Raw genomic sequence first — 25,000 nt, 5'->3', positions numbered from 1 at the left:
TTTGGTTAACTTATCCATGTACTGATGACATCTCTGTTTAATATCCATTTCAATATCTAGAAATTTTACACAAGAAGTTTTGTCTAGTGCATGTGTACTGATTTCTCACTTCTGGTATCTGTAAGTCATTTCTATTAAAAATTAAGCTGTTTACTATGATCCAGATGTATGCCTGTTAAAGTATTTGTTTGCCTATATCTGGTATGAGTGTGTTTGGGAGATTTATTATATTTGTACCACCCACAAACATAATCATGTCTGAAAAGTCCGGGGTAAGTTGGAATGTAGCTCAAGAACAGGAGAGGGCCAAGTACTGAACATTTTGGAACTCTATATTTGTTTTCCACACACCAAATTCAGTTTTATTACTGTGGTATCATTTTTTAGTACTCTCTTGATGAGACGTGATGCTACTTATGTAAGGCCAAGTCTTTAAGATCATAAAACATTTGACATTACTTTTTAACACACACTTTCTTTACTATATTGCTTATATTAAGTTCCTTTACCTATTGATGTGTGTAAGGCTTCATGAGGATATTTCCTAAATATCAGACAGTTACATGTGAAACACAGTTCTTCTTTTTATTACAAAAGTTTATTTGCCTAGACCGCCCAAAAATACACAATCATTACTAGTTTCAGTGAAATTAAATCACCATTTCAGATCATTTGTATAGCAAAAATTACATGAAGATTGGGATTTAATTTCAGTGAAATTGGTAATCATAGTGTATTTTTATGCAATCTGGGTGAACAAACTTCTGAAATAAGAACAACAATCATGTTTAGATTTTGAGATTGCCTCCAATAGAGCTGGCACTGTCAAGTAATCATCATTATCCCATATAAAATCTCACACTATCTTAGCACCTCATGTCCAGATCAATCCTCATGTAGAGAATATTTAGATTAGATTTACTTTCATTGCAATAGATCCATAGTGAGAGGTCCTCTCAGATGTAGAACATGTCAGAAAAACAATAATACATAACAAATATTTACAACTAAAACAAATAAGCTAATGTATCTTCCACAGGTCCCAAGTGGAATGATCAACATTTTTTTAATGAACACTCTACGAAAGGATCATTTTACAACACTCATTTACTAAGATCGCATTAATGCACTGAATTTAAAAGAAAAAAGTTATTTTTTATTTTTTTTATTTTTTTTATACAGTAATAAACATATAATAGAACTATTACAATACTTATTTACAATGAACGCATTACTGAACTGAAATGGTACAGAAGTTAGATTGTACTTTATATATAAACACACAAAAATCTGTTGTTCTACTGAGAGATTCATCAATGAAGTAGAAGGAGTTGGCTTTTTATGGCTGCTGCTGGCAAGTTATTGAAAATGTGTGTTCGTGAATAATGCACACCTTTTTTTTATAAGAGTAAGTGACTTTAAATCCTTGTGAAGATTATTCTTATTTCTAGTATTGATTCCATGAACTGAGCACTGTTGGTTTGAAAAAGTGATATATTTTTAATGACAAATTTCATTAAGTAATAAATATATTGGGAAGCAGTAGTTAGTATTCCTAGTTCCCTAAACAGACCTCTGCAGGATGTTCTTGAGTTCACACCACATATAACTCTTATTGCATGTTTTTGTGCCTGTAAAACTTTATCTTGGCTTGATGAATTACCCCAAAAAATAATTCCATATGACATTATGGAGTGAAAGCAAGCGTAGTACGCCAGTGTTTTCATTTTTATATCCCCTATGTCTGACAGAATTTGCATTGCAAATAGAGATTTGTTTAGATGCCTGAGCAGTTCTGTGGTGTACTCCTCCCAGTTGAATTTATTATCAAACTGTAATCCCAAGAATTTAACATTGTCCACTTCTTCTATCTGCTTGTCATCGTATGTTAGGCATATACTCGTGGGACATCGCTTACAAGTTCTGAACTGCAGGTAATGTGTTTTTTCAAAGTTTAGTAACAAAGAATTGGCTAGGAACCAGTGACTAATGTCCACAAATATTTTATTAGCCAATCTTTCCAAGACAACACTTGATTTGCTATTTATTGCAATGTTTGTATCATCGGCAAACAAAACAAACTTGGCATCTGGTAATGTTACTGATGAAAGGTCATTAATATACACAATAAAAAGTAAGGACCCTAAGATGGAACCTTGTTGGACCCTACATGTAGTTAGTTCCCAGTTGGATGATGCCTGATAGCTTAATATATGTCTCTTTCCTAATAACACCCTTTGTTTCCTGCAGAGATATAAGATTTGAACCATTTTGTAGCATTTCCTGTTACACCATAATATTCTAATTTTCTTAAAAGGATATTGTGATTTACACAGTCAGATGCTTTTGACAGATCACAGAATGTACCAGTTGCCTGCAATTTTTTGTCTAATGAATTAAGTAAATTTTCACTGCAAATGTAGATAGCCTTCTCAACATCAGAACACTTTAGAAATCCAAACTGCGACTTTGACAGTATGTTATTTGTGATAAGGTGGTTATAAAGCCAATTGTATATTACCTTTTCAAAATTTTTTGAGAATGCTGGCAAAAGTGAAATTGGACGGAAATTTGACGCTACATCTTTATCTCACTTCTTAAACAGTAGTTTAACTTCAGCATATTTCAACCATTCAGGAAATATTCCACTGATAAACAATTTGTTACATGGATAGCTTAATATGTTATTTAACTCAGAATCACAGTCTTTAATTAACTTTGTTGATATTTCATCATACCCACTAGAAGTTTTTGATGTTCAAGGTTTTATGATGGATATTACTTCTGCTGGGGTAGTGAGGGGCAAATTTATATTATGGAAGTTATTTGATATGTCTGGTCTGAGGTATCCCATGGCAGCATCTACAGATCCTGACAACCCCATCTTTTCAGTAACAGTTATAAAAAAATTTGTTGAAAAATTCTGCAATACTATAAACACCTGTCACCAATGTATCATTTACTCTTAATGCTATTTTCCCCTCTTCATGTCTGGTTTTACTGGTCTCCTCCTTCACTATATGTGGCAATGGCCTTGCTGCAGTGGATACACTGGTTCCCGTCAGATCACCGAAGTTAAGCGCTGTCGGGCGTGGCCGGCACTTGGATGGGTGACCATCGGGGCCGCCATGCGCTGTTGCCATTTTTCGGGGTGCACTCAGCCTCATGATGCCAATTGAGGAGCTACACGACCGAATAGTAGCGGCTCCGGTCGAAGAAAACCGTCATAAGGACCGGGAGAGCGGTGTGCTGACGACACGCTCCTCTTATCCGCATCCTCATCTGAGGATGACACGGTGGTCGGATGCTCCCGGTGGGCCACTTGTGGCCTGAAGACAGAGTGCTGCTTTTTTTCCTTCACTATATCCCATATCTGTCATTTGTAAGTAGTCAAATGACTTTGCACCAAACAAATATATGTTTTAGTAAGATCACTAGTACCATTACTTTCTAATAGACTTCCCTTACATTAATAATGGTTTCTAATGAGAAATTTCAAATAGATTTTTATGTGTATCAGAGAAATTCTGCACTAGTTCATTTGGGGATTCTGGTAATATAGTTTTTGAAAAAAGCTTTATCTTTTGAAGACAAGATATTGCACCAAGACAGAATGTTAAATGTTGGTGAGAAACTTCAATGCAGTAAGTTGAACTTCAGTACTTATTAGCACATATATTTACTTTCCTCTTAGTCACATTTGATTGATCAGCATTTGCAGTCTTTCACTGTATGAAGAGCAACAATTCAAGGGTGAAAAATAGCGACCACGTTGATCGTTACTTCTTTTTGAAATGTCACATGTTGCTGTACAATTACCTAAAAACTGCAATTCAAGTAGTGTCAACGCTTTTCATCGGAATGCGAAAAAGTTTTTTTTCTGTTACGTACTCATTATTTGGAACATAATGTAGGGTCAGCCATATTCACAAAATAAAAGAAAGTAGACATATAACTGTGCATTATTTACAAAATTAAAATTGTAATTATGAAGTTTAGGTATGACAATAATTAAAAATTAACATATGTTTACACAGTTTATATAACGATTTAAACAATATCAGGGAAACTTGTAAAATATATTTTATGAATGCAAAATAAAATGCAATGATCCCAGTTACACTCTTATAAATGAATTGTGTATTACTAATAAAAGAAGATAAATGTGAATTGAAAGAGACAGTGGAAGTGGGCATATGCCATCATCACAGCATTGCGTAAATGGGAGTAATGTTTGAGAAAGGCAGTTATATAGCTAACATTAGCAATTAAAATTTTAGATGTACTGTGGAAAATCCAGGATGAAATAATAACAATATTATGAAAAGGATATTTGCTACTCACCATACATCGGACATGCTGAGTCGCAGATAGGCACAACAGAAAGACTGTCATTCAAAGCTTTCAACCAAACAAGACTTCATCAGAATAGGTGGGCCTTGGCAGCGAGAGCCTGTTTTTTTTTTTTTTGTGTGTGTGTGTGTCTATTCTGTTTAAAACCTTTGTTTGACAGTTTTTTGTTGTGCCTATCTGTGACTCAGCGTCTCTGCTATATGTTGAGTAGCAACAATCCTTTACATAGCACAGATATACTGTGAAATAAATCGGTATGAAATATCTCTTCTATGTTATCAGCAATAACCATTATTGCAGACTGATAGGATGGGCAAACTGTTTCGCACAATAAAAAAATTTTGACACCAGAACATACAGTAAAATGATACCAACTGAAAGCCAATCATTGAGTACATCTTTGACACACTGATTTGCTGATTTAATCATGCTACAATTAATAGATAATACTATATATATTTATATAATAGAGGGAAACATTCCACGTGGGAAAAATATATCTAAAAACAAAGATGATGAGACTTACCAAACAAAAGCGCTGGCAGGTCGATAGACACACAAACAAACACAAACATACACACAAAATTCTAGCTTTCGCAACCAACGGTTGCTTCGTCAGGAAAGAGGGAAGGAGAGGGAAAGACGAAAGGATGTGGGTTTTAAGGGAGAGGGTAAGGAGTCATTCCAATCCCGGGAGCAGAAAGACTTACCTTAGGGGGGAAAAAGGATGGGTATACACTCGCACACACACACGTATCCATCCGCACATACATGTGCTAGAATTTTGTGTGTATGTTTGTGTTTGTTTGTGTGTCTATCGACCTGCCAGCGCTTTTGTTTGGTAAGTCTCATCATCTTTGTTTTTAGATATACTAGATATATTGATATACAATGATGAAGATGAAAAAACCAGTACTGCAACAGCTATAATGATATTGTAATATTAAGTCCATGGACCTATGTGCAATTTCCAAGCTTTGTGAAGAATTAGGTACACTTGCAATTACATTGTGATCCCAACATAACCAGATGACATGTTTGGTTTCTCATCATAATTACAAATGTGACATACAGCACACAATAACAATACCACTAACCTGTCACAAATTGTGTTATGTGACATGATACCCACAAGATCATATGCATGGAGGGTATTGACATGTAGGTATGTGTAGGTATGTCTACATTGAGAAGCAGAGATCTTGCTGTTAACAGAACAGGAACAGCTGACAGATGGTTGATAAGGTGGATGATAGAGTAGTATGTAGTTTTAGAAATCTATACAGACAAGAAAGAAATGTGCCTCAAGAGAGCATCTGCTCTATTTTCCATTTGTGTGCATATGACACATTTCACTTCTGCCTCTTACCTACACTACTATCATGTTAATGTCATACAATTCTCATGCAACTATGTTATAATAAAAACATGTATTGTATTTAAAATTTCTATGAGAAAGATGCCTTTGAATTGTCTGTGCAGCCGGACCTGATGTACTACTGGGCACATACAGAGGCACCTGCAGCGGCACCCCCAACCCCAGGGAAACTGACAAGTTTAGCCTGGCCTCCTCCCAGCCCTATAGGAATCCCACAGGAACCTGTCAGTTCTGTCGCAAATCGACCAGGAGCACGCTACACAGAAGCTGGTATGTTCACCAATACACTTATTGTATGGAATAACTGTCACTTCTTATTCAGTACTGAATAAAATCTAGTTTTAGTCTAAAAATGTTTATTAATGCTCAATGCATTCTAAACCCTGTGGGTTCATCTTCTACTGCTGCCTGTGAAAATAACATTCTCCTACATTGGAATTTTATCTTTATGTGCTACTTACAAAAATATTTATAAATTACATTAATCCAAGTCAATTTTAAATTTATTTCACAGATATTTGAAAACAAAGGTGGAAGCACATTGGTTGCAAATATTTACAGCTACTTTTCTGTGCAATCTAATTCATTCAACACTACACTTCCTCCCTCACACTTGCACATTTTTGTATTATTTTCTGTATCTTCCTGTGCTGCACTTCCTCCATCACTGTCATGCATTTTAGTGTGTTATTTTCTCTACCTTCATGTGGCACATTTCATCCCTCAGGCTCATGTACTTTCACACATTATTTTCTATACCTTCCTATGCCACACAATGCATATCCTCAAAATTTTAATTTATGCATGTATATATTATCTTTCCATTAACAAGTGACACTCAAAGATAAATTAAAATATACTACATGCTGTTGCAGTCATTTTTCGTGCTTGCCTCTCCCCCAGTTAACTCCCCCCCCCCCCCCCCCAAACTCACAATCATATCTCACCCCTTCTCTCGTGCACAATTACTACTCCTTTCACTCCACTCTGTGCTCTTCTTTTACTGCCCCACTTTTGCATTCTTCTGCCACACTGATGCACCTTTCTGCCCCATGCTTAACATCATCCTTATGCCCTAAATTTCTGTCCCTTCCACCTCCATTCTCACCATCCATACCCTGTTCCACAGTCTCTCTTCTTCCCTTTTCACCTCTTTTTTTCACATCTCTCACTAACCTCTAGTACCTCTCTCTCAATCTCTACTGCATCCCCTCTCCCCCTCTTCCTCTATCTTCCTATATTCATCATATACTCCTCCTTCTCTGTCCTTCCCCACCCCTGCTCCACTCCACCTTATCCCCCAGCACCATCCACACTCCGCCCTCCTGATTCTCCTCCCTTTCCCTCCCCAGCCCCATCTCTGTTCCATTTTCTGCTATCCCCTTCTGTCTTATTTATTATATTAAATATGATTCAACAGTGTAATCCAAGATTTAGGCAAAAACTGTACATTACAAGGTAACATTGTTATAAATATAGTTAAGTTTGTATAGTGAAATTTTGTCACAAAGTATTCAGTTTTTGAATCATTTATCAGATGGTACTCCAGTTTCTGCTCCTCCAACACCTGCAGCAGGGAGTGTGGACAAGTCAATACGCAGATTAGAAGAAGAAGGTAGCCTCAATTGTTATGGCTAATGATCCTTTGTGGCATGAGTAAATATGCACTTTGCACACAGGGATTATTTGTAGAAGCTTTAGAATCAGCTGTGTAGATTAATTTTTTTGTTTAGCTGCCATTTATTTTTTACTTTCATTTCCATGGAAAGTAGTTCCTCTTGATGACTTTCAAGTTTTTGGTAACAGTAGAAAACTCTGGTAAACTCTGCTTTCATCTTAAAGCTTCTCAAATTGCTCAGTCTTGCTGAATTATGAGCATTCGTTCCTGTAGTCTTTGCCATCTTTTATCCATCACTTTACAATTCCTGTTTTTTTTTTAATTCAGTTATTCACGTGTTCTCTATGCAATTTTTCCAAGGCAAATACTTTTCAGTCTTGGTGACAATTATTTTTACATTGCAGTAACTGAGACACCATACATTGCTACTGCCAGTATTTGGTTTTCAGAAGATGCTTTGGTTCTTTAAGTTACCTGATTATTGATTTTAGTTGCACTTTTAAAATAAATTATTTATTCTGTGGAGGTGATTGTGTAGTATATATATATATATATATATATATATATTACTACACATCTTACAGAGCTCTCTTCAAATATCTTGCAATTTTTGCATTCACTCCCAATATATTTCCGTATTAATAGTTATTATGACTACAAAAAGTACCTATTCACTTGAACTATGACTTAGTCTACACAAACACAATACAACACATAAATAATGTTGTTTATGTAGAATTCCTTTCCTTGGTTCAGGATCTAAAATGAAGCAGTGTAATTTGGTCTAAAGTTCTTCAATTAGCTACCTATGAATATGATTTGAGATATTTGACATCGATGCAAAATGGGGAAACTTATGTGTAGCATTACTATTTAGATTTGCTGAATGAAAATGTGATTAATTGCATGAAACATCTTTTGGTTTAAATAGTTTTTCCCTTTTATAACACATTGACGTATCTTTTGAAGTTTATTAGTACACACATAAATATTAATAACAGACAGGAGATAGGCAGCAGCTACTTAGTAGAACTAGGAAAGCAGTTCATTTATTCTATGTAGTTATCTGATTTTCTGCTAATTTAATTATGTTCATTTGTATCTTTACAAAGCATTAATAATGATAAGCAAATATGAAGACAGCCTATTAAAATAATTTCTCATTGTTATGTGGGGCAGTGGGTTTTACTGTTCATCCACAGCAAAAGGGTATGTAAATTACTTAAATAAATAACCTGAAAGTAGTCTTAAATGTGATACTGAAATGTGAAATGTGATTTATCTATCTTGTAACTTACAATTTTTGAATCATTTGATGTGTAAGGAGACATGTCAAGATTTACAATAAGAAACATTTTAAAGGAAATTATTCAAAAGTTTGCATTATTACGTATAAATTTCTGAGATACTGCTCCACAGATACATACTGCAATTTCTAGTAGATAGACACAAGATGTATAATTATCTTGTTCAAACTGTGAAACTGTCCTAAATGAATTCTCCAATAGCATAATAACACTTTTCCACCTGAAGAGTAAATAGTAATCTTTCAAGTGAACCACATTCTTTGTTAAATATATTATTACCTTGCCATTGTAGATCTGCATCGTGAGATATACTGTGGGTGACATACAATATGATACAGTATGGAATAATAATACTTTATTGCTCAAATGGTAAACTATAGCAAAGCACATTTGCACGATTCAAAATCGTAGAGCATACTAATTACACACAGTCAGCTTAAAAGATTGTCCATTGTGAAGCCAGATCTACTGTCAGTGCGGTTACACAATGTGGTTCCCCATAGAGTACCCACCGCCCTCCTCTTCCCCCTCCATGGTGTGGACCACTAGGGGAAGGTGTGAATGTATTGTGAAGCCAGATCTACTGTCAGTGCGGTTACACAATGTGATTCCCCATAGAGTACCCACCCCCCTCCTCTTCCCCCTCCATGGTGTGGACCACTAGGGGAAGGTGTGAATGTGGGCCGATAGCAGTACAATAAGACGACATCCCTATGATGGTGCTGACATCTGTGATGTGTCGAGGGCATTGCCCAGGATGGTATCCAAGCAATATGTGTTGCTGGTATTGTGGTCTGGCTCCCACTGCAAAGCATCTAGGTGGAAATCTTCCAGGTATGTCATTGGGTGCACAGTCCAGCAGTAGAGGGACTGTTGTGGAATGTCTGTTGCTAGGAGTGCTGTCAGGAGTTGTTGCGGTCCTCAGTTGCAGTGGTGGAGAGGTGTGATGTTCTGAGAGTTGTGATTGTAAAGAAACCACTGGAAGATAGTCTCAGTGTGATGGCTGCCAAGTCCATGTCATTAGCCAGTTCATAGGAATGTGTGCAATGCCGGCTTATGAAACTGTTCCCTGCATTGTGTTTGGTATGTTGACCTTTGGTGACCAGGAATTTGTCAAGCAGTTTGACACTATGATTAGTGAGTCAAACTGAAATCATTAACAGCCAAGCTCCGTCTGGTTGAGTTGTCATTTTGGGTGATGGAGGTTGATTTGTCGCTGGAGGACGGGTTATCCTGAAGTGTCCATTTAGGTTGTAGATGGTTGATAGATAATGTGTTGTGTCTTCCACTCAGTAGTACTTAAAACTTTTGCCACCTTTTAGAACCTTGAGAGAACCTATATGAGGCTGCAAGGTGTGCCAAATTGTATTGTGAAGCATGGCATGGTCGTAGTCTGCGAGTGCCTTATGGATGAAAACTTCAGGGGCACCATGAGATTGTGGAGGCAGCATATTAAGTCATGCAGAGAATTCTTTTAGCCTGTGTTGAGAGTGGGAAGAGCTGTGGTTTCTCCTGGCAGCACCTGTAGCGAGATGTCAGCAGAATGGGTGAGTGGCTTGCCATACAGCACTTCAGTAAGGGAGGCCTATAGATCATTTTTGTGAGCAGTGTGCATGCCCAGAATTGTACTGATGATGAAATTTCGGCCAAGCAAATGCTGTGGCACATCAGGGCAGCTTTTAGTATACAATACCATTATTCCACAAAGCAATTGCTTTGAGGGTGGTGAGCAGTAGTTTGATGATGATGAGTGCCACAGAGGGCACGTACTTCGCTGAACAAGACAGATCCAAATTGTTGGTCTTGGCAGGTGGTTTTGGACACTGGACACCCATACTGGGAAATCCAAGTGTCAGTGAAGGCTCTGACTGTTGATGCTGTTGACATGACTTGGAGGGGAATTCTGACATGTCTGCAAGGGGAGTGGCTTCTATGCACGGTGTGATGTGGTCAATGACTGAAAGGATGTATCAGTAACCCTCGAATTCAGGGAGAGGACCCACCAGGTCTAGATGCATGTGTTAGAACTGCCCTTTTGGTATTTTAAACTGTCTGAGGGTTGGTTGTATGTGGTGTCCCACTTCATTGTTTTGACAAGGTATGCACGCGTGTGTCCCCTTCTTGAAATCTTTGTTGATGTTTGGCCATATGAAATGATCTGTAATGAGGCATATCATGGGCTGAACATTGGAATGTGACAAGTTGTGCAGCTGGTCAAATACGATCATATGAAACAGTTGAGGTACGAAGGGATGCGTTTGGTTCTGTGACACGTTACACCATATCTATCTTGTTGTGCTTGTGCCTGGTATCACACAGTGTTGGAGTTTGATTAGTTGTTGTATCATTGAGGGAGCCTTGGAGCTGTTTGTCCTGCTGTTGAGCCTCTGCAAATTTATTGTAGTAAGTTTGTGCAGAGATGACATTTATCCATGAGAGGTAATCAGCAACAACATTGTATGTGCTTTTCAGGTGATGCATGTAAGATGTAAATTGTACAGAGTAATCTAGTGGTGAAAATATTCTTTCCATTTATGTTATCATTTTTCTCTTTGAGGGCCTCTCTTAGTGGGTCTGAATAATGGTTGCCTTTGGGAGGTGATGCTGGTAGAAGCTGATCATCCCTAGAAATTGGTGTAATTGTTTGTAGTCTTATGGAGGTGGTGCTTGGTGCCTGTAATGTTGAGAACATGACTGACATACGTAGACTCAGGATGTCAGAGTTCACATTTTTCTTCATTAATTACAACACTGGTTGCAGTAAGTACATCAAAAGCTTGTATGACATGAGAGTTATATGTGTCACTATCCTGGGAAAAAGATGAGGATGTCGTTGAGGTAAGCATATAGAAGGTTAGCTTAAATAGAACATTATCTAGAACCATTCCCATGTTTGGTCTATGTTTTTGAGGCCATAAGGTATACAGAAGCACTCAAATATGCCAAAGGCATGATGACTGCTATTTTTTGTACATGTTATGTACTCATCTGTATCTGGTGGTAAGCGTCTTTGCTGTCCGGGATGCTTGAGATAGGTGCTCCTGCAAGGTAGTGGGTAAAGTCCTTGATATTTGGCTTTGGGTAAGTGTAAATTATGGGATCGGCATTAAGAATTCTGTAATCACCACATAAATGTAAAATACCATATTTCTTTGGCATTAGTTTAACGGGTGAAGGCTAGGAACTGTCTGAAGGTTTGACTATTCTGGCTTTTAAAAGTTAATTGACTGCTGCCTTGGCTGCATGAAGCTTGTCTGGCAGGAGACGGTGTGATCTGTGTTGAACTGGGTGGCCTGGCATGGTGGGGATCTTCTGTACCATTTCATTTGTGATGGTGCACTTGGTGAACAACACTCGTGGAGAATCTGTGGGTAGATGGTTGCAAGGGATGACAGTAGAGAATACTTGCGCAAGAGGAGTGTTATTAACCTTATTGACCTGTGAGGGCTGTGTGCACTTCCTCATGGGCTGGTGTACATGTGTTGGAAGTGTGTTGCACTGTCATGTTTGAATCACCATTCATGGCTGACGTTGGTTGAGATTCATGGCTGAAGTCAGTTGAGGGTTTTGTAGGTGGTGTCATGCTGTAGTGAACTCTTGTAGACATCTTTTGAATTGCCAATCATATTGCTTCATTCTCCTGTTTGACATGTACAGATTTCAGTTAGGTGTGAAGGTAAAGAAGTTGGTTTTGTTGAGTTTTAGTGGGTGAGTTGAAGCAGTTGAGTAGATGACATTATTGATGATCTGTTGGGATGTGATGCTGATCGTGCGTTGGGGAAGATGTAATAAGGATGTGTTGTGATGCAGGGAGGGTGTGACTGATGGTGCTAGCAATTTCATGATCAGTGTCACATTGAATGAGTGTGCTGTTGGACAAATCCAGCGGAAGAAAAGACTGGCAGAGGATATTGGTGCCAAATACCAGTTCACTGACATCCAAGATTAGAAAGTGCCATGTGACTGTCATTTAGCACCCTAGGTCCAAAGTGTGAGGTTCAGAGTCATAATTGGTGATTGCTGAGTTGTTTGCTGCATGGAGCTATACACTGGTAGAGCTGTGTGCTGTGTCAGGAATGGTTGGAGATATTGCGCTTATGTCAGAGCTGGAATCAACTAAATTTATTTATTTAGATTATTTTGCATGGAGTCATCAATATTATGGCTTTCACAAACGTCAAGTACAGTTAAAAACATAAAATACATATAGATATTAGCCTTACTGGTAGTAATTAGACTATAAACTGACGCTTGTCAAAATACATTACATGTTACACATATTAATGCACCCAATTATTGTATATTATTTTATCTCTTAAACTTAATCATTTAAAATTTGTTGAGTGAATAGAGACACTTTTCAATTAAAAATTCTTTTAGTTTTGATTTGAATTGCTTTTTATTACTGTTTTTCGTGGACTCTGGCAGTTTATTATACCATATCAGTCCATTAGTTTATGGGCTCTGGTCCATCATTTGAAATCTTGTTCTTTGTCGGTAGTAATTCTCTTTGGACCTGGTGTTGTTGTCATGTATATCACTACATTTTGTTACTTCAGTTTTCTGTGAGACAAAAAAAGTAATTAATTTATGAAGATACCAAGAGTATATGGTGAAGGACTTGTGTTGTATGAAAACATCATGACAAGAGTCTTTGTAGCCTAGTCCATGTACAGTCCTTAACCCTCTTTCTTGTAGCAATAGTACTAAGTTAAGGTGAATGTCTGTAGCACAACCCCATATTTATATACAGTAGCTAAGATGGGGATAGATTGTCCCATAATACACAGTCTTAAGCATATGGGTGGGCTCCATTTTGGACAGTTGACTAAGGAGATACAGCAAATTGCTGAATTTTTTACATACAGGATTAATGTGACTAATCCACCAGAGGTTTGAGTCCAGATGGACTCCTAAAAATTTACACTCGTTTGCTGTTTATCCCACTATGCCACATACCTCATTTACGCATGAGTGGTGTGAGCTGCCAGTTGTAAATATTAGCATCTGGGATTTATTTACATTGACCTTTAATCCTTCTGCTTGAAAATATGAACTTAATTCTAGTATTTCATTACTTGCTGAAAATTTCAGTTCCTCACAATCTTTACCATGAAATAAAACTGAGGTGTCATCAGCATAATTTACAATGCGCAAGTTAAAGGGGTATCCAGCATCATTAATATATGCTAAAAAGAGGAACGGTCCAAGAATTGAGCCTTGAGGGTCTCCCTGTGTCATGGTTTCACTTGTGGATTTAAAGGTTAAGATCGTATTGTCCATTTGATGTGTAAATTTGGTACACTGTTTCCAATTCACCAAATAGGTGGATAGAAGTTTCATTGATGCATCACTGATTTTTTTTTTTAAAGAGAAGCTCATGGTTTACTGAGTCAAAAGCTTTGCTCAGGTCAAGGAATATTCTATTCCAGCTATGTACATACCCCATTCTATATTCCTATATGCTTCACGGAAGAAACTTGTAACAGCAGTGGCCGTGCTTAGGTCTTTCTTAAACCCATGTTGTGATTCGGTAAGCATTTTGTGTCTTGAGCAAAATGTTGTGACCTGTGATAGGATAACTGTTTCAAATTTTTTACTGATTGTAGGGATTAGTGATATCAGTCTAGAATTTGAAACTTCTTCTTTACTTCCCTTCTTATGGATTGGCTGAATTACACTTATTTTTAAGGCATTTGGGTATATGTTTTCATTAATGCTACAGTTGATAAGATGTAAGGTGTTTAGTTACTTCATTGGAATATTTATTTAACACCACACTTGAGATACCATCCCACCCAGATGAATGGTTGTTCTTTAGTTTTTGTATTGTGTTAAATATATCCTGCTGATGCACCTCCATAAATTTGAGCTCTGTACCATCCGTGCCATCATTCCGTGTGCCATCCTGTAGATACATAACAGGGGCTGTTTGGTCAGAAGGAGAGATAAAATGTTTATTGAATAAGTTACATACTTCATTTGGTTCTTTCACTAGATGGCCCTTGTGTCTAATGCTAACTAGTTCACTCTGTCCCTTGCTGGTGGCTTTACAATGTTTATTGATTAGTCTCCAGGATGCCTTACCTACGTTGGCTGAACACTCTGTTGCATCATTGTTTATCTATTTCCTCAAGTGTAAAAGTCTGTCTTAAAAGGTTTTTTGGTTGACTTTACTTTTTCTTAAATATATGGAGCTTTGTTTCCTTATATAAACAGTCAAGATCATATACACTCCTGGAAATTGAAATAAGAACACCGTGAATTCATTGTCCCAGGAAGGGGAAACTTTATTGACACATTCCTGGGGTCAGATACATCACATGATCACACTGACAGAACCACAGGCATATAGACACAGGCAACAGAGCATGCATAATGTTGGCACTAGTACAGTGTATATCCACCTTTCGCAGCAATGCAGGCTGCTATTCTCCCATGGAGATGATCGTAGAGATGCTGGATGTAGTCCTGTGGAACGGCTTGCCATGCCATTTCCACCTGGCGCCTCAGTTGGACCAGCGTTCGTGCTGGACATGCAGACCGCGTGAGACGACGCTTCATCCAGTCCCAAACATGCTCAATGGGGGACAGATCCGGAGATATTGCTGGCCCGGGTAGTTGACTTACACCTTCTAGAGCACGTTGGGTGTCACGGGATACATGCGGACGTGCATTGTCCTGTTGGAACAGCAAGTTCCCTTGCCGGTCTAGGAATGGTAGAACGATGGGTTCGATGACGGTTTGGATGTACCGTGCACTATTCAGTGTCCCCTCGATGATCACCAGTGGTGTACGGCCAGTGTAGGAGATCGCTCCCCACACCATGATGCCGGGTGTTGGCCCTGTGTGCCTCGGTCGTATGCAGTCCTGATTGTGGCGCTCACCTGCACGGCGCCAAACACGCAAACGACCATCATTGGCACCAAGGCAGAAGCGACTCTCATCGCTGAAGACGACACGTCTCCATTCGTCCCTCCATTCACGCCTGTCGCGACACCACTGGAGGCGGGCTGCATGATGTTAGGGCGTGAGCGGAAGACAGCCTAACGGTGTGCGGAACCGTAGCCCAGCTTCATGGAGACGGTTGCGAATGGTCCTCGCCGATACCCCAGGAGCAACAGTGTCCCTAATTTGCTGGGAAGTGGCAGTACGGTCCCCTACGGCACTGCGTAGGATCCTACGGTCTTGGCGTGCATCCGTGCGTCGCTGCGGTCCGGTCCCAGGTTGACGGGCACGTGCACCTTCCGCCGACCACTGGCAACAACATCGATGTACTGTGGAGACCTCACGCCCCACGTGTTGAGCAATTTGGCGGTACGTCCACCCGGCCTCCCGCATGCCCACTATACGCCCTCGCTCAAAGTCCGTCAACTGCACATACGGTTCACGTCCACGCTGTCGCGGCATGCTACCAGTGTTAAAGACTGCGATGGAGCTCCGTATGCCACGGCAAACTGGCTGACACTGACGGCGGCGGTGCACAAATGCTAGCGCCATTCGACGGCCAACACCGCGGTTCCTGGTGTGTCCGATGTGCCGTGCGTGTGATCATTGCTTGTACAGCTCTCTCGCAGTGTCCGGAGCAAGTATGGTGAGTCTGACACACCGGTGTCAATGTGTTCTTTTTTCCATTTCCAGGAGTGTATTTTCTGCCTTAACTTAATTAGCCTAGGTGTAAGTTTCAGCCTAGTATTACTTTAAAGACGAGAGTTGGTTCATACACTGGTTATTTCTTTGACAGGGTAGCAGCAGTTGAAACGCTTCAGCACTGTCCTATAAATTTTTTCTCATTTGTTTTCTAACTCTTTAGTTTGGTTAATAGTGTCCTATTTCTCCTCTGCTAACTTAGTTTTGAAGGTGCTGATGATGGTACTATTCAAAATCCACTTCTTCTCAATTATCTTAGTTGCTGTTGGTACAGCAAACCTTAAATATTCTAGCACCTGACAATAGTGATCTGAGTACTGAAAATCAACACTTTGAAAGTTAACATTGTCTTTTATATTTTTGTTGACTATTACATAATCTGTGTTACTGGAGCTTGACTCTGTTACTCTAGTGTCAGAGTTCACTGTACTTGTAAGATTATTTGAGTTTTGTGTATCTGTTATTTTCAAATAGGTTATACTACAGGAGTTTGCATCAATATTTAAGTCTCCAACTATGCTAAGGTCAGTGGGGCCTGTTTGTGTAGTTGCCCTATTAAGTCTATCAATATAGTACAACACATCTGTATTTTGTGGGCGGTACATACCAATAACTTTGTTTAGCTAACCTGCTTGAATGAGTGTTTATGTGGACCACAACACCAGCCATTTCAATTGTTCCTTCTTTGCAGTATTGTTCAACAAATGAGATTTTCTTAAATGGAAGATATTAATTTACAAATATTGCCACCTCACCCCCTTTGTGTTGTTGCCTGCAGTAACTATCTGCTACCACATAACCATCTAAATTGTCTTTTAGTCAATGTACCGTAATTACCAACAGGTGTGATGAATTCTCATCCACAACTACTTGCAGCAAACTGCACATTTAGATGCATTATACTAAAGGGCACTGATATTTTACACTTTGTGACATGGTATTCTGAATGAGTCAAATTATTACACAAGTCTGTAACACTGCACTGTAACGACGATTTTCTCACTTCCAAGCCAGTTTCTTTGGCATGTGAACAGGGTTCCTTCCAATCCAAGGGGTTTAGTTCAGTAAAATCATGTTGCTTGAAACTGAGCATAAAAATACTTGTTGATTATAATCTAAGATGATCAGGTCCGTGGTTTTATGCAGCTCTTTACAAGGTTCTGTTATCTGGTTCACTAACTTGAGCTTTCCATTTCTGTTTAAGTGAAGTCTGTGCCTGGCATGTTCTTCATGTTTCAGTTTACTTATGTCTAGCAAGTGCACATGATTTAGTTTTTTTACATAGTTTCTGCAGTTCTAAATTATAGCGCTCAGTTTCTGTATTAACACATGACCACTGTGGGAGATCTTGTCGCACTGGAAGGTTTATTAGGGTAACATTTGTGTTGTACAGTTTCGGCAATAACTTCCTGTAAGCTACAAGTGCTGACTTGCCCTCATTTTTGAAAACATCGTTGGTGCCGCCAATGACTACAATGTGGTCGTCTTTTTTTAGATTGTTTGTTTCTGATAAATTCTTGACTACAGCACTTAATGTAGCTCTGCATTTAACTTTTGTGAATACAGAATATTCATTGTGTGAAGCTTCATGAACGGGAGCTGAAAGGCTTTTTCCGTGGCTGTCTGCATACAGTAATAACTTTTTGTGCTTCCAGGCATTACAATTTTTCTGTTTTTATTGGAGGATTCGTTATATTTACTTATGCTTACACTATTCGTTGTGTCGCTGGCTGAGTCTAGTGCTGAAAACTTATTCGATGCAACTGGTGCACTGTTTCTAGTGCTTTGTTTGTTTTTGTTTTTCACTTTCTTAATGGTTTTATGTTCAGTTTTTGGACTTTAGTGCAGTCCACATAAATTTATTTGTAGTTCTCATTACTAAACACAGCTTTGTGCCCTTCATCCCTTGAATGTGGTTGATGATTCTTTGGGAGAGCCAAACAGATCCACAACATGACCACCCTGAAACTCAATGAATGATTTGAGTTCTACTCATCATTGCTGTGCGTAATAAGTTTCAATATGTATTAACAATTTTATGGCTAAATTAAGCACTAAATTCAAAGCACTGAATCTTTTGCAATGTACATACATATTTTTAGCTTGTTAAAGTGCTGGCATGAAAACTAACATGTGCTAGTGCTACTATTTTTCCATTATATGTAATTCCAGGAAGGAGTTATGTTTAAAAAGTGCTATAATTTAATATTCACCTTCTCTGTCACAGAATTCCAGCAAGTGGTTATGGGCCTGAAACGAGAACACCGTGAAACTCTAAACAGGCTAATACGAAATCAGGAAGTAGCTTTATTCAACCTGCGGGGAGAGCATGAACAGAAGGTCTACGAGTCAGAACAGAGGATAGCTGAGCTAGAAGAACTTGTTGACTCTTTGAGGCAACAAATGGAAGCAAATAAGACCATAGCTGATATAGAGGTGGGTAGCTTGAAAGTGTCAAGATTACCATAATGTAGCAGATAAGTTTATTTGCCTTCTATATAACAAACAATAAGTATTCTGACATCGTTGCAAATTGTTACTGTTACCAAGTGTTACTGTCAATGTTTCATACTGTGGAATTTTTCCTTTGAATTTTGTGCTAAAATCAAAATTCATGTTTAGTGTAAAAAGGTTTTGGAAGAATATATGTACTGCCCAGTATTTATTATACTTTGATATCCATATTTAAGATAATGTTATTAAACTAAGAGAAATTTTGTCATGTTCATAGTATCTGTAGTTGCCTTGTAGACTAGCTGATAAATAAATTGAGAACGCATGCAACAGAGCTGAAACCCTCTGAATTGCTCTTTGCAACAGTAAATGTAGTAAGGGAGGTGCATGATGATGTGAAGTTGTTACTAACAAACTTTGATCACTTGCATCACATCACCATAATGGAACATTAAGCAGACGTGGCCACATTATCATTCATGTATAAATTATTAAAGGGTTACAGTTGCAGGAAAGCTGCTACATATAAAATAATACAGTCCTTGTGAAAGAATTTATCAGTTCACTTTTCTATCAACTTCAGATTCACTATACACAGGAAGCGTTTCACAGCTTGCCAATTAATAAGGAAGGAAGACTTTTTCGAAGACACTGGAGTCACACATATGGTAGGCTGGTAGATCAAATCCACACCCAGCCATCCAGATTTCTATTTTCCATGGTTTTCCTAAATTGTGTAAGCTGAATGCTTGGATGGTTCCTTCAAAAAAAGACTCTGCTGATTTCCTTCCTCATCCTTCTACATTATGAGCTTCCTTCTAAATACCTCATCATTGAAAAGATATATAACCCCCCCCCCCCCCCCACCTCTCTCTCTCTCTCTCTCTCTCTCTCTCTCTCTCTCTCTCTCTCTCTCTCACACACACACACACACACACACACACAAACACACACACCTTTTTTTCTGTTGCTGCTTACTTTTTATATGCAACATGGGTTGCCATAAAAACTGCTCTATTTAAATACTGTGAAACTAAATGAATAGATTTATATTCATTTTGCATGCATCTGGTGTAATGTTACAGAGACCTCAACAGAAATAAATCAATGTATATGTAAAGGTGGCATACAATTTTACCACAATAGTGCAGAAGTTTCAAAGAAAACAAAAGCAGACAAATTTATTTGCCTTTAATTTGAAGTTTATGTAAGAAAGCTGGAAAAGAAATACGTCTGTATCTTTAGGTCTACTGTGAAAAGATGTTACAGAATTTTCACCGGAAGCATTCACCAGAAAAATTCTTTACCTCAGCATTCACCATGTGTCCATGAGAAAGTGTGCAAAAAACCAGCGGCAAAGTGGTTACATAAAGAGCTGGTACATCAATAAAGAGGATTTCTGTTTGATTTCACGGAGAACTGGACTCTGTACTTTATGTTGCATGTACCTGATATTAGTACATTTTCATATTGTTGTTCTTGGAAATGAGTACTTTTGTAACCCCTTAATACCTGAATAAATTTCTATATGAAAAATAAAACCAAAAATTCATGGCGCTTTAGAAGTAACTAAAACACTCAGCAAAATGTAGCACTTGTCAGAAGCTTTGGTAGCTTCATGCGGAATCAGCACCTACAGGCACTGGCGCTCAAAAACAGTTTACCTTCCAATCATTAGCACAACATTGGTATGATGCAAATTTACAACATCTGCCATTAAAGGGTTAGTAAGGAATGGTATGGTCTGCATAGACTTAAATGTTTTTCCTCTCCGAAGCATAGAGTACATTCGCTAAAATAAGAAATTCAAAGTATTTGAAAACAGTTTTACCTTGACTGAGTCTGTAAGTTACTACACAAAGTTCAGGGAAGTTAGAGTTAGTACATGACATAAGAGTGTTCGAAAGTTAGCTGTCAGCTGCCCGGTGTGCATAGTGAACCCTGCTGTTTTGGCAAAAGGGTTCATTACAGAAGTGCTGGCCTTAACCTGCCCATTTCCCCATTCCCTGCCCCCATCCCTCCACAATCCCATCCTGCAACACATGTCTTAACATTCCTTCTTGGAAATCATGAGCTCCAGGGTTCCATATTTTGACAGCCTTTGAATTTTTTTTTCTCACTGTCATTTGATTTTAGCTAGAACTCAATTTTGGCTTTGCTTGGTGATTTGTTTTTTGAATTTTGACAATTGTGACAGATATCACACAGTTGGCTTGTGATAATTTCTTGCCATGGTTACATATGAGTGCCTATGGCCTCGATGCAGTGGTAACACTGGTTCCTTTCAGATCACCAGAGTTAAGCACTGTGGGCTTGGCTAGCACTTAGGTGGGTGAATATGGTAGTAACCCAACCATAGCAGGTGTTGAAAATGACCCAGACATTTTTGCAACCTGTATATTACCCAGAAGCACTAAAAAACTAGGACAGTATGGGCTAATTCTTGACATATGGTAAGCTTATAATTACTCTCTCTGTGGTGAGGGTGACAGAATTTGGTGACCCCTGTAGAAATAACGCAGTGTTTCCCAACCTTTCTGAGACCATTGCCCCCTGAGCACAATCAGATATTAATTAGTGCCCCCCTCCCCACCATAATTAAAATTAGTGTTTAACTAAACTATAGAACGAAAATAATTTTCTTTGACTACTTCCATTTTTAAAATGACAGAAAATAAATGACATTTAGTTATTGTGGGTGTTCCATTAAACCACAAAGTAATGATTCAATGAGATAATTGGTACGGGTTATTTTAGAAACCTTCTTTTCTATATAAAATGATGATGCAGTCCTCAGTGCATTGCTATTGCTACCTACAACTCCTTCTCAGAAAGGAAAGCTAACTGTCCATGTTGAGGGTAGACACCTGTGACAAAATATGCTTTCTGTGCACCACTCCTCTCCCTAGAAACACTTTCTTCCCCCTCACCCTGCACTTCCATTCACAAGCAGCCAAGTTAAAATCTGTGTGCTGTACTTATGCCTACTGTTTATAAATCACTTGAATGCTAGACTCCTTATCTCTGAACTGGCACAAACTGGAAGACTGCAGGCTGACAATGCTTTGTGTCTGATCACTGCCACAACGACAAATAATAATAACAATAATAATAATAATAATAATACTGAGCAGACCTACAGTAGAGAAGTATCCGTTAAAAAGTTACTGTTGCACTGTGCTATTGGTCAGTTCAGTTATTGTTTCCAACTGAAGAATGAAGCAATTTCTGGTCTATTGCTGGAACTATGTACAGCTCAGAGAAGGCATTTTCATGACATATTGAAACATATGTGATGGATGTGTCTCAATTTTACTGTTGTAGATGCAGGGTACATAGTACTATGAATGTGTGTAGTTGTTGGAATACAAGAGTGGGATGTTGTTCATACAATCGTTTCACTAGCTGTAATCTCCACCATACTGTGCTGCACATTAATGCTAGTATTTGAAAAGAAAATGTAATTCTTGGTAATTTATGTAGTCAGTATTACAGTCACAAAATGTTGATAATAGTAATGCTTGTTTAAAAGTAATTTAGTTTTGTGGCTGAAATACAATTACATTTGTTTCTGCCTCTCAGAATTATAGTTCATCCCTAAGGTGGTAATCACCCCCAGGTTGGGAACCACCACTCTACAGTAAGGTAGTAGCTGTTACATAGTTGAAATTGTATTGTGCTGTCAGTTACTTAATTCATTGTTGTGAAATGAATAATAAAGTAATTTGTGGTCTATTGTTGGAGCTATGTGGGGCAGTCAGATGAAAAATTACAGATGAAAAAAAAAAAAATGTAAACTATTTATTATTTCAAAAGTAATCACCCTAACACACTTATTCCACTGTTAATACCAATCATGCAAACTAAGTTGACACTCAGTGCAGAGGCTGAAGGGAGCAACTGTGAATGGGAGATGCCTTTATAGTCACTCCCAACAGCCATTGAGCCAAGTGTCAACTTTCTTTGCTTGAACAGGACATTTATCCCACTATATGACAGGATGGTCACTGCATTCATGAAAAAGTGTTTGCAGTTTCCTTCGGAACCATGACTGTACCCAGGCATGCACTTCTTTGTGCGAAGCAAATCAGTGACCACAAATGTCTTTCTTCGGGGCACCAAAACTATGGAAATCAAAGGGGGGAAAGATCAGACTGTACAGAGAACATGTGAGAGTTTACTTGTGAAATCTCAGCAGCTTAGTCAAAACAACAGGCACACCAGCTCCGGAGAAGTCTTTTCCTTTGATTGAAAGGGTCAATGCTGCTCTCTAATTTTCTGTAACAAGACACCACAAAAATTAGTGCGCAGTGGTATGTGGGCACTTTGCAAAAATTGAAGCTTCCTATCAACTCCAAACACCCAGGAATGTTGATGTACAGCATAATTCTGTTGCAGAATAATGCTGGCTACATGTTGCCAATGTTGTTTTGGCTAGGCTGCAGAAGTTTCACTGGGAAGTCCTTGTGCACTCTTCTTATAGTCCCAATCTCTCTCCAAGTGATTTCCATATTTTTGAAGCCCTGGAGAAAGCCATGCATGACTGTTGATTTGCTTCAAGCAAAAAGGTGCATGCCTTTGTACAACTGTGGTTCTGTGGGAAACCACAAACATTTTACCATGAAGACATTGACCACCTTGTCTCAGAGGGATTGTGTTTGAGATGATAAACATTTTACTTACTTTTGTGCCATTTGTCTTGTTTTCACTTGACTGCCACTTATACTTACAACAAGAAGGCATTTTTGTGAGATATTTAAGCATATGTGATGTTCCTGTCTCATAGATGCATGGTACAAAGTATGTGTGTAGTGGGTGGTGTATGTGTGGAAGATGTTGTTCAAGCACTAGATTCACAAGCTGACAGGTTGTAGCCTCCACCACATTGTCATGGGCTACTGCTAGGACTGTACAGTCTTGATAATTTGAGGTGAATGGGACTGGGGCCACCTTGAACTACTGAAATCGGATTACCGAAATTTATGTGGGAAAAGAAGAAAACAATGTTTATAAGAATAAACCACACAAACAACACCCCATTTGATTTTTTCTTTTTTCTTTGATTTTTTTCTTTTTTTCAAACTCTGGCTTCTTTAAATTTTTTTGGTTGAGAGATTCTTCAGAACATTTTTTGAAGAAAATTGTTCCAATTTAATTAGCTATATTGCCAAGTCATTTCAGTGTTCTAACTTAACATTCAGAGTCACTTCTTGCTTGTCAAGTCGTTTCAGTGTTCTGACTTACCATTCAAAGGCACACATTTGCTTTTCTTTGTTGTAGCAGTCATTTCTAGGTTTACACACAAAACACTTAACAAAGGAAATGAATGTAACACTTTACTTTACTTATAATGACAAACCTAAACCACTGCTTGTGACAAACGGTGTGATTTTGTAAACAATTAAAAACCAGGAGAAGCATATGTGTAGTGTTGTCGGACAGGTGTTGTTCCATAAGTGGCTGGAGGAAATGGATCCAGGTTCCATATGTTGTAAAGTAGTTTCTTTTAATTTTTTAAATTTTTTTTTTTTTTTTGAGGCTCACATTTATGCCACATTTGTAATTCCAAGAATCAAAATATTGAAACTCTACTTTATTTGAAAAAAAAAGTTTTTATTGGTAACTTATGTAATCAGTATTAAACTCTTGCAAAACAGTGATGGTGGTAATGATCTTTCAAAAATAAAATAACTTACTTTTTTTACTTGTCTTTACCTCCCAGAAAACTCAGAAAATTTGGGAGTAGTTACCTCCAGGTTGGGAACCACTGAAATATCCAAATTGCTAGTGAATTGTCTACCTCACTCATGCCATTTCTGAGGGTCAGATTACACCAATACTTACTGAAATCTGCTATGTCCCCTGTCAGGAGAAGCAAATGCAAAAGAGTAGGGGTCTGTAATGATAGGCAGTTCAGATATATGGTGTGTAATATCTCATTTAAGGAAATGATAGCTGAAAATTGTTCCAGTGACTATCAGAAAGATCTGAGATCAGTCTTGGTCATGAAATTTCATGGAAGTTTACAGTCAACACCATTGTCCCTAGAAGTGATTGTGGCCTCCATGGTTCTGAGTCAAGTTCTTCTGAGAAATGAACAAGACAAAACTGTGTGTACAATATATGAAGATGGTGAAATACCTTTATACCTGAAGAAGAATGTAATAATCGCAATATCAAAGCAGTCAGGGATGAACAAATGTATTACGAAACCAACAATTTGATAAGTCATGGTTGTAA

General features: G+C 38.3%; 1 protein-coding gene and 1 pseudogene across 1 annotated transcript in view; both read left to right on the top strand.

Annotated features, from left to right (window-relative positions):
• LOC126416933 (formin-2-like) overlaps positions 1-25,000 on the top strand; it is a 361,208-nt gene that overhangs the window by 279,770 nt on the left and 56,438 nt on the right. The window contains exons 6-8 of the mRNA XM_050084813.1: positions 5,836-6,001; positions 7,269-7,346; positions 18,534-18,742. Coding sequence (XP_049940770.1) covers positions 5,836-6,001; positions 7,269-7,346; positions 18,534-18,742 — 453 coding nt within the window. The remainder of the gene's footprint in view (positions 1-5,835; positions 6,002-7,268; positions 7,347-18,533; positions 18,743-25,000) is intronic.
• Positions 3,025-3,142, top strand: LOC126417329 (5S ribosomal RNA; annotated as a pseudogene).

Source organism: Schistocerca serialis, chromosome 8 (genome assembly GCF_023864345.2).
Source record: "Schistocerca serialis cubense isolate TAMUIC-IGC-003099 chromosome 8, iqSchSeri2.2, whole genome shotgun sequence".
NCBI classification, from domain to species: Eukaryota; Metazoa; Arthropoda; class Insecta; order Orthoptera; family Acrididae; genus Schistocerca; species Schistocerca serialis.
This window is presented reverse-complemented; position numbering and strand designations above follow the sequence as displayed.